Source organism: Clinocottus analis, unplaced genomic scaffold (genome assembly GCF_023055335.1).
Source record: "Clinocottus analis isolate CAN_PGR_092001 unplaced genomic scaffold, fCliAna1.0.p SCAF_4, whole genome shotgun sequence".
Lineage (NCBI taxonomy): Eukaryota > Metazoa > Chordata > Actinopteri > Perciformes > Cottidae > Clinocottus > Clinocottus analis.
This window is the reverse complement of record NW_027176153.1, coordinates 17951334-17968422: the sequence shown is the minus strand read 5'-3', so window position 1 is coordinate 17968422 and position 17089 is coordinate 17951334. Positions and strand designations below refer to the sequence as shown.

At 44.5% G+C, this 17089-nt stretch overlaps 2 protein-coding genes across 5 annotated transcripts; both read left to right on the top strand.

Annotated features, from left to right (window-relative positions):
* The first annotated feature begins 3172 nt into the window (after positions 1-3172).
* LOC137800754 (sushi domain-containing protein 3) lies at positions 3173-8464 on the top strand. Its single transcript, XM_068598082.1, has 5 exons — positions 3173-3435; positions 5420-5614; positions 6266-6413; positions 7344-7511; positions 7603-8464. Exons 1-5 carry the CDS (start codon positions 3351-3353, stop codon positions 7955-7957), a joined length of 951 nt encoding a protein of 316 aa, XP_068454183.1. The 5' UTR covers positions 3173-3350; the 3' UTR covers positions 7958-8464.
* A 561-nt stretch (positions 8465-9025) lies between these two features.
* LOC137800864 (caspase recruitment domain-containing protein 19-like) lies at positions 9026-14968 on the top strand. Of its 4 annotated transcripts, none has more exons than XM_068598226.1 (7): positions 9041-9145; positions 10001-10044; positions 10722-10867; positions 11343-11499; positions 12235-12303; positions 13874-13939; positions 14093-14968. In XM_068598226.1, exons 3-7 carry the CDS (start codon positions 10784-10786, stop codon positions 14194-14196), a joined length of 480 nt encoding a protein of 159 aa, XP_068454327.1. In that variant the 5' UTR covers positions 9041-9145; positions 10001-10044; positions 10722-10783; the 3' UTR covers positions 14197-14968. The 4 variants fall into 4 exon arrangements, with proteins under 4 accessions (XP_068454324.1, XP_068454327.1, XP_068454325.1 ...); XM_068598225.1 differs by having other exon boundaries at positions 9109-9145; positions 9987-10044; XM_068598223.1 differs by lacking the exon at positions 10001-10044 and having other exon boundaries at positions 9026-9145.
* The last annotated feature ends 2121 nt before the right edge of the window (positions 14969-17089 follow it).

Here is a 17089-nt window from a genome sequence, read left to right as displayed (position 1 = left end):
ACTCGACGCCTGGCCATCGCCGCTGTGCTCCAGTTACCGACTTTATGTGAAGGCGGACGTTTATTTAGCTAGGACGCGATGCGCTACGTCCCAACATGTCCCAAACTGACGCAAAAGGGGAACGTAGAGCGCTATAGTTTGGCACCACAGCGCCAATATTTTGCGCCTTCGGAGCGAGAATAAGTTGAAGCATCGCAACTTTTGCATCGGATCTTTGAACGTTTATAATACGTTCACGTTTTGTTCAATCTTCACAAATGAACCACCGACGTTTAGCGTGAGCGACACACAGCAAAGCTGTGACGGCAGACGTGTGTTCGGCGCAGTGACGTGTACTATAGTCTCATTGAGGCACTTGTTACCGCCATTTTTAAGACAAGAAAAACATTGACTTTAAGAACAAGGAACTGGAGGTTTAAGAAAACGCTTACTCTTTTCTGGGTTGTAGGACCCATTACTGCAGCACTCCGGGAGGCTCCGGTGTTGTTTCACTCGACTTAAAAGAATGAAAAAACTTTCTTTCAGTTGGAAATAGAGCTCTTTTTGCAGGTTTATAATGACTCACACACTCAAAAAATCTCCACACCATTTGTAGAAGAAACCTCTGAAACAAGAATAATTGCTGCTCCGTCGCCATCTCGCCGTTTTGTTTCATCACTTTCGCAAAACTAACTGACCGAGGGCACTTCAGAGAGTTCACCTTCAGTCTCCTCCACCCGGACCTCCGGCCATCTGCGGCCTGGTTGGAGCGGCCCGTGTTGGATGGGCTCTTCCTGCTCATTACCGTGTCACACTGTGACCACTCTCACCTTTCCTCTGCCTGTCCTGTCACATCAGGTTAGTAATGAAACAGCAACAGCCGGAGAGCGTCCTCTTTTCTTTGTTTCTGCCGTCGGCCTCTTAGCGTTCACCTCTCGGTCACCGCTTTATGCAAAACACTCTTTACACGAAAATGTGATCTTCATCCTCTTTTTTTATCACAGTTAAAGAGGCGCGATTGATCGTACCCGGGCTTCATTAGCAAACCTCTTGGTCACACAGACTCCAGCACACACACACACACACACACATACACAGAATAAAGTGGAAGGCACTCGGAGTCCAAACCTGCCGAGAGTCCACGCCAGAAGACATTAACTGTTGCTGTAGCAACCGCCTTTGCAAATCAGAAAGAGAAAACTCGGAACACTTTAAGCAGACTGATTGCTCAAAATGTCCTTGTCCTCTGTGTCTCTTTCCACGTCGTCCCTCCTCCTCTGAACATATTCACTCGCACTGAATTAGTCAAATCGGAAAAGTTGATTTCAGGGATTTTGGGCCTTTTGTTCATCGACATCTGGACTCGAGCCTTGAACCTTTCTTGACATCTAGTGCTTCTGTCCATCCTGGGAGAGGGATCCTCCTCTGTTGCTCTCCCTCAGGTTTCTTCCCCTTTCTTTCCCCTGTGAAAGGGTTTTTACTATCTTTATTGGGGGAGTTTTTCTTGTATTTGTGATTTTAGGCTATAAAAAATAAACTGAATTGAATTGAACCTTTCGACCTTGAAGCTTTAGGAGACTTCTTTCCAGCCCTGCGTAACGATGAAGAGCAACCTCGCTCTAAGTCTTGATAAATGTATCCTCGAGAACACTGCTCCTCTCTAGCACAATAAGCAGCGTGTACAGCTCTTCGGTCCCAAGTTTCGAGCGCCTCCAATCGGCCATGCTAATGTATCCGTGAACGATAAAGCAAGCTGCTGTCTGAGCAGCGACTCCCTGAGGGTTTCCAGGTGCTTTGCTCAGGTGAACGTGGCTGCGGCTGCCCGTGGAGACACTTCTCACCCGCAGCACAAGCAGTCTCACGCGTGCCCTGAATCCTCAACGGCGTTACAGGCCGAGGACCGCCGCGCTGCTTTCAGATGAGGCGATGCACTTTGTCTGCTTCGTTTTCTGTTCTCTTGCGTTTCTGTGTGTGTCAGAAAAATCAATCAAGGTATTCATTTCGCTCGTGAAATAAACGCTTGTCTCGTCTTTACACAGTATAGAAACCAGCCTTGGTTAAACTCATTCTATGAAGAAATGTCTCAGGAAACCATTTCATGATTCATATCTATCATGGTTATCACCTCCACCGCGAGCCGAACTGTGACACAGAGAGACGCAGACAGAGAAGTGAAAGCAAGAACATAAGGGACGGTAACGCTGGTGGTTACACACCGGGATGCAGCTTGTGCAGTCAAATGTCATCCAAAGATCGTTTGACTTCAATGTGTCTCTCCCTCTCACACACTTTCATAAAACCCTTCTCTCTTATTTTCATCAGACTTTTCGTGGTTCCTTCTGTATTTTGGCTCAACCACAACATCCTGTGTTCTCTGCTCTGATTAAAATACACTTTCCACTTTTATTTTAAAATGTATACTTGTTTTAAAGTATCTGGTTGTAATTTACTATATGTATCAATTATTGCACAATACTTCTTGTTATATATTATATGTCTATGTTTATTGTTCCTCCAGTCAAATACGTACTCGACAATAAACACTTCTGATTCTGATTCTTCTACTTATTCTGTATCAGCTGTGTTGAAGCTGAAGGCATCAGTATGCTGAACCACGTGCAGTTTGGACACAACAGCATCTCTTATTGAACCTCTCTCTGATGTGGAACTCAACACTTAAGACTGATTTGAGTGTGCAAACAGCTAAAAGAATAAAAGTGCACAGTGGAGTGAGCAGTGCACTGACATTATCATGAACATTATCCAAACAGCAGTAAGATGAGCTTCACGTCATGTTTTCTTCTTTCATCACATGCTCAACATGTCTGAAGCACCACATCCTGATTCAAATGCGACATCCTGCCCACAGATAGTGCAGGGTTTGTGTTTGTGTGTGTGTTGGTGCACGTCAGTGTCCTCCTGCACGCGGCTCTGCTATCAACTTGACCCGACCCGCTTAATCCACAAAGTCATTTTTATCTTTGGGCGACGAGGTCTCGACCGAGAGAGACGGAGCGCGCGCACGAGAGAGAGAGAGAGAGAGAGAGAGAGAGAGAGAGAGAGAGAGAGAGAGAGAGAGAGAGAGAGAGAGAGAGAGAGAGAGAGAGAGAGAGAGAGAGAGAGAGAGAGAGAGAGAGAGAGAGAGAGAGAGAGAGAGAGAGAGAGAGAGAGAGAGAGAGAGAGGACTCTGTGGATGAGACGCTGTTCACTGGAAGGTAGAGAGGCGAATAGAAGCTCCACGGAATCCCTTCGTGTTTACCCGCACCGGGCACCGAGGAGCACCGTTCCGTTGCGCAGTCCTTTACGCGCAGCACAACCCAGGGAGCCGACTTGGTGTGGGAGAGAGAGAGGGAGGCCGTCTGTCTGTCACCATGTCAGGGGCAACAGCTTCCATAGCAGACGTATCCAGGACTGTTTTTACCCACAAAGATGACAGCCGTGACCCGAGCAAGTCAGGTAAGAGACCGCGAACCGACTGTCGAGTGAGGCAGCTCTGGGTCCAGTCCCACGAATAACACAAAGGTTTTACACACACATAGTTTGTGAGAGTCTCATCTGCAAACTCTCGAGGGATTCAAAGTGTGTATAGATCTGTGTTTCCTCTTGTTTAATATCTCTTTAGGTGAATTTCAGTGAGCGCAGTTTCCCCGGATTTATTGTGAGGGTAAATAGATATATTGAAATATAATGCAGTGCATTTGAAAGACCTATCTTTTTTTTGTTGTAATGTGTGTGATCATTTCCGAGAAACATAAATCGCATTATAAAATACTCGACACGACAAATGCCATCTGGCGTTTTTGTGTGAACATTAATTCCTGCACAGCTCTTCCAGATCATGTTATTCATTCATGAATGTGTATTTTTGTATTGATCTGTCTATGTATGCATTCATGAATGTGTATTTTTGTATTTATCTGTCTATGTATTGCGGTGGAGGTGAAAGGAGGCATAGACTCATCACTTCATGTCTTTAACATCACAAACTCCTCGCTGGGCTGAGCACCTCGCGCGTGCGTAAAGTGATGCTCTCTATTTATCATTACGTAAAACAGAATATGGTGATCTCATGCTAATAGCGCTAAGTTTAGCATTTTAGTCCGGTCTAGTGTCAACAGAGAAGTGGAATGAGGAGCGAGAGGATGTCTTTACCTGTCTATCTATCTATCTGTCTCTCTGTCTCCATGCCTCTCTGTCTCTCTATCTCAATGTCTCTCTGTCTCCATGTCTCTCTATCTCCATGTCTCTCTATCTCCATGTCTCTCTGTCTTCATGTCTCCATGTCTCTCTGTCTTCATATCCCCATGTCTCTCTGTCTTCATGTCTCTCCATGTCTCTCTGTCTTCATGTCTCCATGTCTCTCTGTCTCTCTTTCTCCATGTCTCTGTGTCTCCATGTCTTCATGTCTCCATGTCTCTGTCTCCATGTCTCTGTATTTGTGTCTCCATGTCTCCATGTCTCCATGTCTTCATGTCTCCATGTCTTTGTATCCATGTCTCTACATGTCTCTGTCTCCCTGTGTCTCTCTCAGTGATGCTACAAACTTTTCTTGGGATTTGCTGCCCCTTGTGGCGATCAAAGTGCACACATTGTTTTTCCTCACGTTCTTGGAGGTTTTTTCTCAATTCTCTGTACATTGTTTTTCTGTGTGTGTGTGTGTGTGTGTGTGTGTGTGTGTGTGTGTGGCTGTGTGTGTGCATGCGTGCGTGAGTGTGTGTGTGTGTGTGTGTGTGAAACCCAGATGCAGGTTTTGCTCCACAGTAAACAGCTGGCTTGGACTCGTCCTGGGACTGATCTCATTATCCTTCCCGGTCCGGTTGGAAATCACCGACATGAAGTCATGGTGTTTATTTGCATTCCAGCAGCTCTGTGTCACGATGGAGTGATGCTCTCTTGTTGGGGCTTCTTCTCGCCAGACGGCTGACGCAGACAGAGACCCCTCCCCATGCAGCATATGAGAACTGCCCCCTATGCACAACCGGTTGTGTAGCATCACGGCTCCACAGGGCCCTTTTGCTTAATGATTTATCACATTTCCTGCTTCGACACTGTGAGAGTTGGATGCAGCAAGCATGTGTTACAGGATGTGGCGGTGGTGGTGGCGGTGGTGCCGCCCTGCAGGGGTTCAGCACTGATAGCTCCTCTCACTTTGAATCTCATTTGCAGGGCTCCATTCTTCTTTGTTGTTCTCTCTCTCCGTTCACCCTGGATCTTGAGCGGTCTGATCGTCTCGGTGAAAACAAATTTTCTTTTGAAGACGCATGAATTATGCATGCGTTCAAACTTTGGCTGAACTTTTTTTTATGATTAGTGAGCGCCTTAACGTCTGCGACACAGTTCAACCACGTGCCACCGTTGACTGCTGCCCACACAGACCTCTCTCTCTCTCTCTCTCTCTCTCTCTCTCTCTCTCTTTCTCTCTCCGTCGCCCTCTCTCCAGGTCCGACCCAGGCTCAGTGCACGCCCATCCCTCTGCCGGCTCTGGGCACCCAGAGGATCATCCAGGGCAACGGCACCACGGTGGGAACGGTCATCTCCCTGCAGTGCCCCGACAAACACAAGCTGGTGGGAAGGCAGCTGATGTGCGTCATGGACACCAACAGCACCCACTGGGTCGGGGACACCTACTGTAAACGTGAGTAGCATCCCCCATCCCTTGATGTGACAGTTAATATAGAAGAAGAAGAAAAGCTCTCATATTCATACTTCATAAGCAAAATGTGCGCGGGGAGATTAAATGTTTCAAATGCTTTTTACTGGGAGAATTGCAGCAGCTGCAAAACTTCCCCTGAGCTGTCTGTCTGCTCATTATTCTGAAGAGATGGGATATATATATTAAACATTATGGGATGGGCATTAGTCGCTATGGGGCAATGTTACGCAAAGACACTTTGAGATAGGATTTGGCTTGCGATAATTAATTCTTCTGAATTATGTGTGGAAACATTTGAGTGAAAATAATTTCGCGCTTGGGGATGAAGCTCATTAAAGGAGGAGTATTAATGCAAATGGAGGTAGAGAGGAATAATTTCATCGCAGGTGCTGCAGTTAGCTGCTCTTTTGATGAGCGAGTGGGGAAAAAGTGAGAGCAGGATCCTAATTTTTGTTTCAGGATCCATCATCATGGTGTGAAACTGAAAGAAATAAAAAATATATAAATGATATATATATATATATATATATATATATATATATATATATATATATATATATATATATATATATATGAGGACTTGTTGAACATATATTTTTGCTGCATGGTGAATGGTGCTGTCTCTCTCTCCAGCTCTGTCTCCCTTTGAGGACTTTGGTTTCCGGGTGGCCGTGCTGGCGTCCATCGTAAGCTTGGCCATAATCTTCTTCATGTCCGTGGCCTTCATCACCTGCTGTTTGCTCGACTGCATCAAGGAGGACAAGAGGAAAAACCACGAGAGGTGAACTTAAAAGTAGTAATACCACAACGTAAAAAGTCCTTCACTTAAATCATGAATGGTGCCGTGTGGAGAAACAAAAGTTACGCTTACGGTCACGATACTCACTAAAATGCATGTTGAGCTCATTTCCTTCCTCGTGAAAACATTTTCAAAGCTGTTTTTGAGTAAAAGCCAATGGTGTTTACTATCCTGCGGTGTGTTTCTGCCCTTGTGGATCGACCCATTGGTTTGGGAAGTGGGTGGAGCTAAGTACAACTAAAGCCTGAAAAAGACATTTTCGGTAACCGGAAATGTTCCAGTAAAGAACTAAAAACTCACTGTGAAAGGGTTAAAGTTGTAAGAAGGAAACACAGACAACTCCCAGACAAGACAATGTCTGATAGCATCCTGTCAATCACCTTGAAGCCCCGCCCCTAGAGCATCCCCTGCTTTATGGTCTGTTTGACTCTTACTGACTATAATGTACTCAATGAACATCATCCTCTATTCTAAAAGACTTGAAACTAGAGATTGAGACATAAACTCATGTTTACAATGTTTACTGAGGGAATATATCGAGAGAGAGAAGTAGAGTCATCGATATAGACTTCTATACAACCAGAGGAGTCAGCCTCCGATTAGTTAACTGGTGTGAGACGGTGGGCAGGATGACCACCATCACTGATTGCGTGAATGTGTTTCTTTGTTCATGAGACAAACATAACAGGGACTCACAGTTCCATAGCTAACAAAAAGCGAGTATTTAGGATATATTTCCAAAATACTTAAGTCAAGCGCAAATACCTCAAAGTTGTTTTTTCTTGAGTTCATGTACTTACTTTCCATCACTTAGAGCAAAGAATGGAGAAGAACCAAGCTGAGACTTACCGATCAGATTCCTGCGATGCATTTCCGGACAGAAACACTGATTTTGATGTGTATTTTAAACAGGGAGTCGGAGATGTGGCAGTGGGAGGAGCAGGCCCAACATCAGGGGGACAATAGGTCTCGCTACAGTCACAAAGGCAGGAACAACAACAACAACAACACCCAGGACAAAGAGCAGTCCCTGTGGGACACCGGGGCCCCGGCCATGTGTGACAACATGCGAGCCTGCAGGTGAGATGTGGGCTGGTTTTGGCTTAAAATGTCGAAAGAAAAGGGGGTAAAACAATATTAAAGATCCAACTTCCTGTCTTGTCGTCCACAGATGTCATCAGCAGTACGCGCATGGTCCTGCCCGCACATATGGCCCCGCTCCTCCGCTTTCTACTCTCCCCGGCTACGACTACCACCGGCCTCTCTTACCCAGAAGTCCGGGATCTGCGGGGATCTCGTGTCCGCCCGAATACAGCGGACCTCCTCGGTCCCGTCAGACTACGAACCCGGGCTTGCTTCAGATCTCGGAGGCGGGGCCCGGGTCGGCGCGGCCCGGGTCGGCGCGGCCTTGTGGAGGATGGCAGGGCGGCCCGTCGGGAGCGAACCCGTCTGCCGCCACGGACGAGTCCAGCACAAGGAACGGGAGGCCCGCCAAAGAATTTTCTATTCGGATTATATCAGTTTGAGGACGCAGGAGGTGAAAAACAGCAGAACTTTATTGAGCAACATGTGTTGGTCTGTACGCGAGGACTACGGGAAGGAATAACTGAGCATTCCTCATCTTGTTGAAATGATAGAATCTGCAGTTCTGCACAGTGTGAAGGCTCTGCAGGGATACTGATGTGACAGATTCATGTGCCTTTTGTCAACTGCAATGTCACACTGCCCTCTGTCTGCAAAGGGGAGCCATTGCAGCTTCAGTACACCAGCCTTGTTAGATGATAATAATGTATGATTAGAAGATCCTCGGACCTCCGTGTCCTCAATTGAGCTTTCCAGAAACCCATCAAATAGCTATGTTTTGCTTAAAGTTAACGATTAAGGTTTAACGGTTCACAGTCGAGGAAGTTGTCTGAGAAACTCATCTGATGCAAGTCCATATTGTTGGTTGGGGAGAACAGCTGAAAAGCACCGGCTGGAATGTAAATATCTTCTTCTTTTTTAAAGAATGTAATTAAATGAATAAAGACTTCTACTGATAATAAGAGTGACTGTATCGCAGTGAAAGGGGTGCAATTATGTGCATTTGCCGCTTTGACTTTATTTATTTGATGAGGACATCACAGAGTTAAGCGTCTATGGCGAAACGCTATAATTTCCAACACATGTCCACAGGAGGCTTTTTTTTAAATATAATAAAATGCGATCAAAATAGAATAAAAAGGAGAATACATTCACAGATACACTGAAGGGCCAATGCAGATGTTTGTGGGATCCGACCCTATGTGCAATGATGTAGTGAACACACAGGCATCTCAAGTAACACGGTGAAGAATTATTATTAGCGAGCAACTAATAATAATGACAGTATTATAATAATACTCAGATTAATAATAATGATACTCAGAGGAATATTTGGTGCTAGCCAGGTCTAATAGAGGTAAGGGGGAAATAAACAGACTAATGACACCTCTGCAGTGTCTGCAACAGAAAGTTTATCTGCTGGTAATCAGCTCAGTCTGCCTCTACTGTCTGCGGATTGATAATCACCACGTGACCCTGAGGTCAGTCATGTGGTCATGTGACTCCGCGCACCGCGCTGAAGTAACCGGGCAGCGGCCACCGGCACACCGGAGGGAGACCAGGAAGTTTCACCGGGAGCGCTGTCGGGGCGGAGAGAGCGAGTCCCACACGATAGTGTGTCAGTATGGCAGGTTTGTGAATCACGGGTAAGACGCTCTGGGATTGTTTTGGATTAGTAATCCCTCCGCGCTGACTTCAAAGGCATCCAAATGATCGCTGCCCGCCTGCCGCGCCGCGTGGGTGCGCCACTTGTTGCATGAAATGTGTAAGTTTAGTTGTTGTTGCCATGTACGTGTGATCAAGATTTATTTTGGTGTGATACTTCCTACTTTTATGTTGATCTATCCAACGGTTTTTAAATACACATGAGCAGTTAGACAGGTCAGATATAATAGAGCTCCTCGTTCAATCACATCCAAATCTGAACTCTAAGAAGAATTTCTCTCTTAAAGAGCTTTGGTTTGACTTTAAATCTGACATTATGATGAGGCAGGTTCCTTCACTCTTGATTGTTTGTAGCAGGAATCAGGATATTGACCTGTATTCACAGGTTTCTCATCACTGAAAGAACAAAGAGAAAGTAAAGTTATACACTTGATGATGAACTTTACTCAGGGACAACCTGCTCCATGTGTTTGCTGCATCTCAACTAAACACAAATTTACTTTGTGCAACGTGGAAGTTCTTCACAAATCTTAAAGACGGATATCAAACACAAGCAAAGATCAACGATCCGCACTCTGCTCTGTTGCACACCACCTTTTTATGATACATGTCAGTGAGTTGGTAAGATTATGTGGGATTTGGTGGCGATACAGGGTCTGTATCCATCTTAAGACATTCACAAAATTCACCTGTTATTCCTTGAACATTCACCAAACTGGTTTTTACTACTATGTGTCGTTACTGCCAAGAAGACAATTTTATGTGAACTTGCATTCACCTTTAAGAACAGGAGAATAAACCTCTTAGTCTTTTATTTTCAGAGCAGGACTGATGCCAAGACCAGCTTACTAAGAAACTACTTAAGGTTAGACATAAAATCTGCAGGATTTGAAAAAAAAGTGAAGCCAATGCTGAAGAGCCTTAAAACTTGCATTTGTATATGTTAAAGCTGCATTCTCTCTCCTGACCACCAGGGGGTGACTCCTCTGGTTGTATAGAAGTCTATGCTTTATGTGTTAAAGCTGCATTCTCTCTAATGACCACCAGGGGGCGACTCCTCTGGTTGTATAGAAGTCTATGCTTCATGTGTTGAAGCTGCATTCTCTCTACTGACCACCATTTAGCAATTTATGGTAAGTTAGAGTCAAACAGACCATAGCAGGTGATGCTTTAGGGGCGGGGCTACAATGTGATTGACAGGCCTCTTCCACGTAGTTCCCCATGTTCTAGTTCTACAACTTTAACCCTTTCATCTTGCGTTTTCACTTTCATAAAAGTTAGTTGCCTGTCTTCTTCTGTGTTCACTTGTACTTAGCTCCGCCCCTTCGTGCCCACTTCTGGTTGCAAAAAAACAAGATGGCGACGGCTAAAAATCGTTCTCCACAAACCAACGGGGAAAGTCGGGATGTAAACTTTTTTTTGCAACTTTTAGATCATTGATGCCTTCGTGAATATGGCTTCCTCATGTGAGAGCGCATTTAATTTGACACCGCCTCCTGCTCATCTCTTCTTTACTGTTACTGTCATTTCTATCGATCGTAGACATTGGCGATTACCACGAGCAGCTCCGGAGAGACGCTCACTTCCTGTGCTCGGATAAGAGGATGGACACTGAACTGGTGGACAGACTGGTGCTGCAGCTGAACAGGGTCTACCCCCAGATACTCAGCGACAAGGAAGCCCACCGGGTCACTACGGATAACTTTTGACACCATTCCAAAAAAACATCCTGTTTTGAAAGTGAACATGTCCTTATGGAAGCCAAACACTGCCACTGTGATGGAAAAATAATAATAATTTGAATGAGAAACTATCTCAAAATAAAGATAATGAGAAAGTTTCTTCTCAGTCATTATTTTAAGATACTAAGTCAAAATGATGAGTAGGTTTCTCTTGATTTTAGGTACTAAGTCTTTTTTTTTTTTTAAAATAATGAGAAAGTTTCTCAATATTTAGAGATGTTAAATAAGAATTTGGGAAGCTAACCAATTAACAAAACTAGATCATAATATTTGAGACGCAAAATCCTTATTTTCTTCTTTTTTTTCATCGCAGTGGCTTTAGACTTGAATGTGCTAAGCTGAAGTGGATTTTAACCTGAAGGAGAGTGGGCAGGTAAACAGGTGTGTTCCGGGATTTAATTGAGCTCGCGTCTCCCTGCAGTTCAGGGACCTCAAGGTGCCCACCAAGGTGAGGCTGGCCGAGCTGCTGGAGCACCTGCGTGGGAAGGGCGAGGAGGCGTGTCAGGAATTCTACAGAGGACTTCACATCCTCGCTGAGAACGTCTACGCCCGCCTCCCATCCAGAGCGACGCGAAGAGGTACCGCCCGCTTTCACACTCCGAGGGTGTCGCAATATCGACGCTTTGTCGACGGCCCTCGGCGTCCAATGCTGACGCACGAGACGCTGTACAGCTGTTTTTCTTAGTTTACTTAGTTTTCTATATGTACAACAAAATATGTATAGATATGTAGGTAGAGAGCGAGAGAAAAGAAGCATCCCTCATTCCTGAATGTGTTTTTAAGATGTAGAAATATCTTGCAGTAGTATAACATTATCTATAGATATACCATTAAATGTATAGAACATGGATATAACATTAAATGGACAAGAGAGTCACAGACAACCGTGACAATAATTAAAAAAGGCGGTCTAAATTGCAAGTTAAAATAATACCTTAAGGATAAATCGTTTGTTCATGTGCCAGCAAATCCCCCCCAAAAATTGAAATTCCAGTGCATAATATTGTTAAAGTTACACTGATGCATTAAAACCAAAAAAGCTCCTTTCTTTTTTGTATTGTCATATGAGACTTTGTCTTTCATGTTACACTGGACAGTTTACCCAACGTGTGTTTTAAGTGAGGTGGTTTGGCAACCCTCCCCGGTGTCCCATCATGGTGGATCCCCTGCTGTGTGACTGCCCTGTCTGGCCCCGTGTGGGCTTATTCTATATCCTCTCCAAGGAAGCCGTCTGGACTGCTCACCGAGGAGTGGAGGTGACGTTACGCAGGTTGTTATTGCTATTTAAAGTTACCCGTCTGTACTTGTTGCAGAAGCGGCCGATCCGAATGGGACGAACGCCGTGGAAGTCCACCCGCAGAGATATGTGCTGAACGACAGAGGTACAGTTAATCAGCGCAGTAAGAGTGTTATATGATCATTCTGTTTTATTTATGTCGGTGCAACTTCAAAGACTGTACACATGATGAGTTTGCATGACGTCAACAAATTGAGGTTTTTGTGTGTATTCACTATTTTATATGACTTGATCTGATATGAGAACACTTCCTAACAGCGCAGTGTATTCATGACTGATTTTATATTTGATTTCTTCGTGAAAATTGTGAAAGTATCCCTTATGAGTGAATAGGGTAAAATATTAAATTAATAGTTATATCCATGAAACTTCCCCAGTTGATCACTTACAATAAAGCAATTATTTTTTGTATTACAAATGTTCTTGAATTAAATATTTAAATATGCAAGTTGAGCATTATCTTATTAAATATGTGCTAATCACTGTAAAACTTTCCCCGCTGATTACTTGCATTGTAGTTTTAAGTTTTATAAAATAATCCAAATGAGGTCATATCTAATACTTGCTTTTGGTGAATTTATAAGAACTCTACAGACGCAAATAGACAAAGTAGTAAAATACACCAAAAAATGTGTGTTGTTTTATTTTCACCAGCATGAAAGAAGACTGGTTTATCTTGTCTTTACAGACGTTAAACAAACCTTCATGCATATATTGCCCTCCAATAATTAATCTGTTGTGTTATTTCATTCATTGACTTTGTTATTTCTATGCTCCTTTTATGTGCTTTAAAAAAAAGGCATTGGGCAACATTGGATTACCTGTCCTTTCTATTTTTTACAAATGTACTTTTAATCCTTTACCGGCATCAACAGAGCCCCTTGGCTGCTGGAAAAGTAGGAAGTCATTCTTAAAAACGCGAGGAAATTCTGTGCAGGCGTGTAAAGTAATGATGATTTGTAGCTAATGGGCTGGAAAGCCTTTACCCTTTTTATTTAATTTGGCAGCGTGACTACTCGGGTGTTTTCTTTTTCAATATGGTGGTCTTACCGTGTGTGTGTGTGTGTGTGTGTGTGTCAGGGTGCCTCTGGACCCCTCACTGATCCACACGTAAGCCCCCTTAAGCCCAACTAAGCTTTGTTCTTCCACAACCATCATTGTCTGCTGAACCTTTTGACCCCAGAGCATCAGAATGTGGGCCCAAATGCTCCGCACTGCCTCGCCATTCATCACCCATTACATTCAGGACTCTGGCTTTGTGGGTCACTTTAAACTCACGTGTAACTCCCCCCACACACACACACATACACACCCCGCCCTCCCTCCCCTCGTCACGAACACTTTCCTCTGTCCTGCATTCCTTTAATCAGTCGGGGGTCAAAATTGGGCCAGCAGGAAATGGGTCAACGGTGATGACTCCTGATCACATGTCATACAAATTACTCATAGTTCAGATCGGGAACAACAAGATGTCTGTCTCTTCACAGAGCGGCTTTGGACTTGAGTGTTCATTTGAGTTTGTTTTTATTCATGTAAGTTCATATAATTTATTTGGAAGACACCAATCCATGATGGACATGTAGAATATTGATCAGATTTGTAAATGTTTTCAGGTGTTATTGGTCACTGATGTTCTCTTCTCTTTCCTTTTGCAGGATCAATGTTTTTCATGAGCTGTTTCGGGTTCGTGGTCGGCGTTGCAATGCTCTACTATTACGGAGGTGAGACGTATAGAAAAGTGTTCAGACTCTTTATCCTTGTACCTAGCTAACTGAAAGCTAATTCTTTTATTTCATATTCAAAACACCCTGTGTTTGTGTTTTATAGTTTCCAAAACCACTTAAACTACTTGTTTGCCCCCTTTCTGCCTGCAGAGAGTGAGACATTGAGAAGAACTGGTCCGTTTCTTCACAGCTCTGCAGCAAGACTTCGGAAAGGCGCTAAAGATGTTTTCATTTCCTACATCGAGGTTGGGTAGCAGAAAAAAAGGAGGCCGTCAAGAAGCTGGCATGCTTCAGAAGTAACCACTGTGAGGAGAGCGAGCCCAAACACACACAGCTAATACCTGTACGCATGCGAAAGCGTTAACTGATTAACTTTTTCCACTGCTGACGTCTCTTTACATTACGAAAGAAATTGATGAGTCTTTGCTGGATTTATCGTCGGTATGGAACAATTCCAATCAAATATTCCGTTAAAATGAACCGTGGCATTAAGTGTAACTGAGTGTAACTGCATACCCACACAGCTGTTTTCAATCACTCCAGCTAATTAGACCTTTGTTCGGTCTGAAGCTTTTTTAGAGCCATGTTTGGAATTACATCGTGCCAACAAACTCCTTGTGCTAGAGAGGCAAAGTCTGGCCCTTTACGTTTACAAAGGTAACGACATGCTTAGCTAAGTACCCTAAGTTACCTGCTTAGCTAGTTAGTTAACTTAGCTAAGCCCACCGAGATAAGGGAATGCTTAGTGAAGTTACCTAAGTTACCTGCTTAGCTAGCTAGCTAACTTAGCTAAGCACTACCGACAACGGCCATGTTGGTGTTTATAGTTTGAAAGACGGCGTCTACCCAGGGACTTTGCCTCTCAATATGAACGATAAGGTGTTAACACACTGGAGGTCAAATTAGGCAACATAAGTGATAACACTTGTTGTGTTGGTGGCTTGAATTTGTTAACACATTTCCACCCGTTCACCCACCTTCAGTGCCTTCTTATACTGTGATCAAGAAAATATTGAAAAATATACCGATTACACTAATACATGTATACTTTTGCTCAATTAAAGCACACTTTGAAATGAGTTGTATCCTATTTTTTGTAATCTCATATGGCAAAGAAGAGACAAAGATCTTCACATAAGTGTGTCCATTTAGCGTCAAATAAGCCCAAAATAAAATCACAGTAACAAGCAGTGCAGTGATTTCTTTAGATTTGCATCCGGCGCTGCGAACGGGAAATTGGAAACGAGGCAATAAAACATGTCTCACTGATTGAACTGCATCCATAAATACACTAGAGGGCGCTGCTCCCTCGCTCAGATAGGAAACGAGGATGATGAAAAAATGTTCTCGTGCGCTTTAACAATGACAAACTGGAGCAACACGCAGCCTTCATTAATTAACAATGACAATCAAGTTGATTGAACGAGTCAACTTAATTAAATGCCACATTGAACACTGCTAACCGCTGAAGGAAGACTTGAGTGCGGGACGGATGCTTTTCACACTCACTTGAAGCCCTTTCAAGCATTTGTCAAGATAATGGTGCACCTCTAAAGATGGCCTGCACAGTGCAGTGGAGGAGGAGGCGAGCTGCAGGTGTCTGATGTCAGGAGATCCGCTCACATCTTTTTTATTTTTTGCAAAGACTGAGCAACAGATAAGAGAGGGGAGGAAAGCGAGGGGGCGAAAAGTGGGTTGGAATTGTCACCCGGGTGGCTGATTGTTCAGTTACTGGTATCCACAATACCACGAGGGAGCCATTACAAGCCCTGCGGCTGGTGATCACCGTCATCCTCTGATGTTGTGGACCCCCATCCTCTGATGTCGTGGACCCCCATAGAGCCTGTCATGTTCAACTTCAGGGCGGAGATAGAACACTGATGGAGCCACATATAGACATACATTATGGATTTATATATACTGTATATATATATCAGTCCACAGATCTGCCCTGAGTGGAGCTGTGTGTGTGTCATCAATCTGGCTCTCTGCTGTTTCCACGGTTACCATGATATAGTTGTGTAGGAGGGGGAGAACGGATCAGGTTGTGACGTCGGCTTCGTCATCTGCAGGGTTGCTTTGTCACACTCACGTTGAACACAAATTACAGCGTTGAATATTCTCCAGGTGTTTAGCGGACGCTCAAACCGGCTCAAACTGCTTCTTCGTTTTTTGGTGTTTAAACCCACTGAAGTGTGCTAAATGAGTTTTTGTGTTAAAACCACTGAAGTGTGCTAAATGAGCATTTGCTCATGGGCTCTAATTGGGGTGTCAGTGACATCGCTGGAACACAGTCTAATTAAGGCTTCCGTTTTAACAAGCGGTTCTGCTAAGGGTCTGTGCCGTGTTGACTGTGACTCACCAGCTGCTGGTTCAGAGGGCCGCAGACACAAACACACACACACACACACACACACACACACACACACACACACACACACACACTCACACTCCTGCTTATTGCTTCACCGCGCAGGAAAGTCAAGAAAACAGGGTTGTAATTGAGCATTAGGCACGACACCCAGGCCTTTAGGGGAGGAGGTTCGACTCACATGACGGACACACCCTGACCCATCATACCTGTCGGTCCGAGCTGTCTGGAAAAAGAAACAATGACATCCCGCTCCAACGTCATCGGTGCAATTAAAGATGTAAGCCTGTCCTGCTGTCAGCATTTGTAGGTGTGCATTGTGTCTGGCCGGTTGCTCGGGGTCACTCTCGGCCAGCGAAGGAGGCAGGCAGACAGCGTGAGGTCACGCTTGTCTCCGCTGTCCTGTTGAAATGCTGCGCTGTTTGCGTCGCGGACTCCTTTTTGTCGCTGCTGGCGTTTCCATATGGTTGGCTTGTTTTGTCGCGCTCCAGGACAATGATCTTCTGGCAAACGAGCAGTTTTGGTGTGAGTTTGTTTTCCCCACGTTGGAAATTTCTCTGAGAGCCTGGAGAGGTCAGTGTGTTTGTAGGTCAGGGAGGGGGGGTTGTGAGGGTAGAGGACCCCAAAAAAAACCTGCTGACTCCATGGATGTCTATAGGAGACAAGGCAGGAGAGAAGCTACCTTTGTGTGGAAAGAGAGGGGAGCATAAAGAATACATGTGAGCAGCAGAAACCGAGAAAATACCTTGTGTGTCTGTGTGTGTCTGTGTGTGTGG

What these genes read in the sequence shown, in the direction of transcription:
- LOC137800754 (XM_068598082.1), top strand. Translation starts at nt 3,351, where the DNA reads ATGTCAGGGGCAACAGCTTCCATAGCAGACGTATCCAGGACTGTTTTT. An exon ending in CCGTGACCCGAGCAAGTCAG is followed by an intron (nt 3,436 to 5,419) that starts GTAAGAGACCGC and finishes CCCTCTCTCCAG; the next exon opens with GTCCGACCCAGGCTCAGTGC. An exon ending in CGGGGACACCTACTGTAAAC is followed by an intron (nt 5,615 to 6,265) that starts GTGAGTAGCATC and finishes CTCTCTCTCCAG; the next exon opens with CTCTGTCTCCCTTTGAGGAC.
- LOC137800864 (XM_068598223.1), top strand. An exon ending in GCGACAAGGAAGCCCACCGG is followed by an intron (nt 10,868 to 11,342) that starts GTCACTACGGAT and finishes GTCTCCCTGCAG; the next exon opens with TTCAGGGACCTCAAGGTGCC. An exon ending in ATATGTGCTGAACGACAGAG is followed by an intron (nt 12,304 to 13,873) that starts GTACAGTTAATC and finishes TTCCTTTTGCAG; the next exon opens with GATCAATGTTTTTCATGAGC.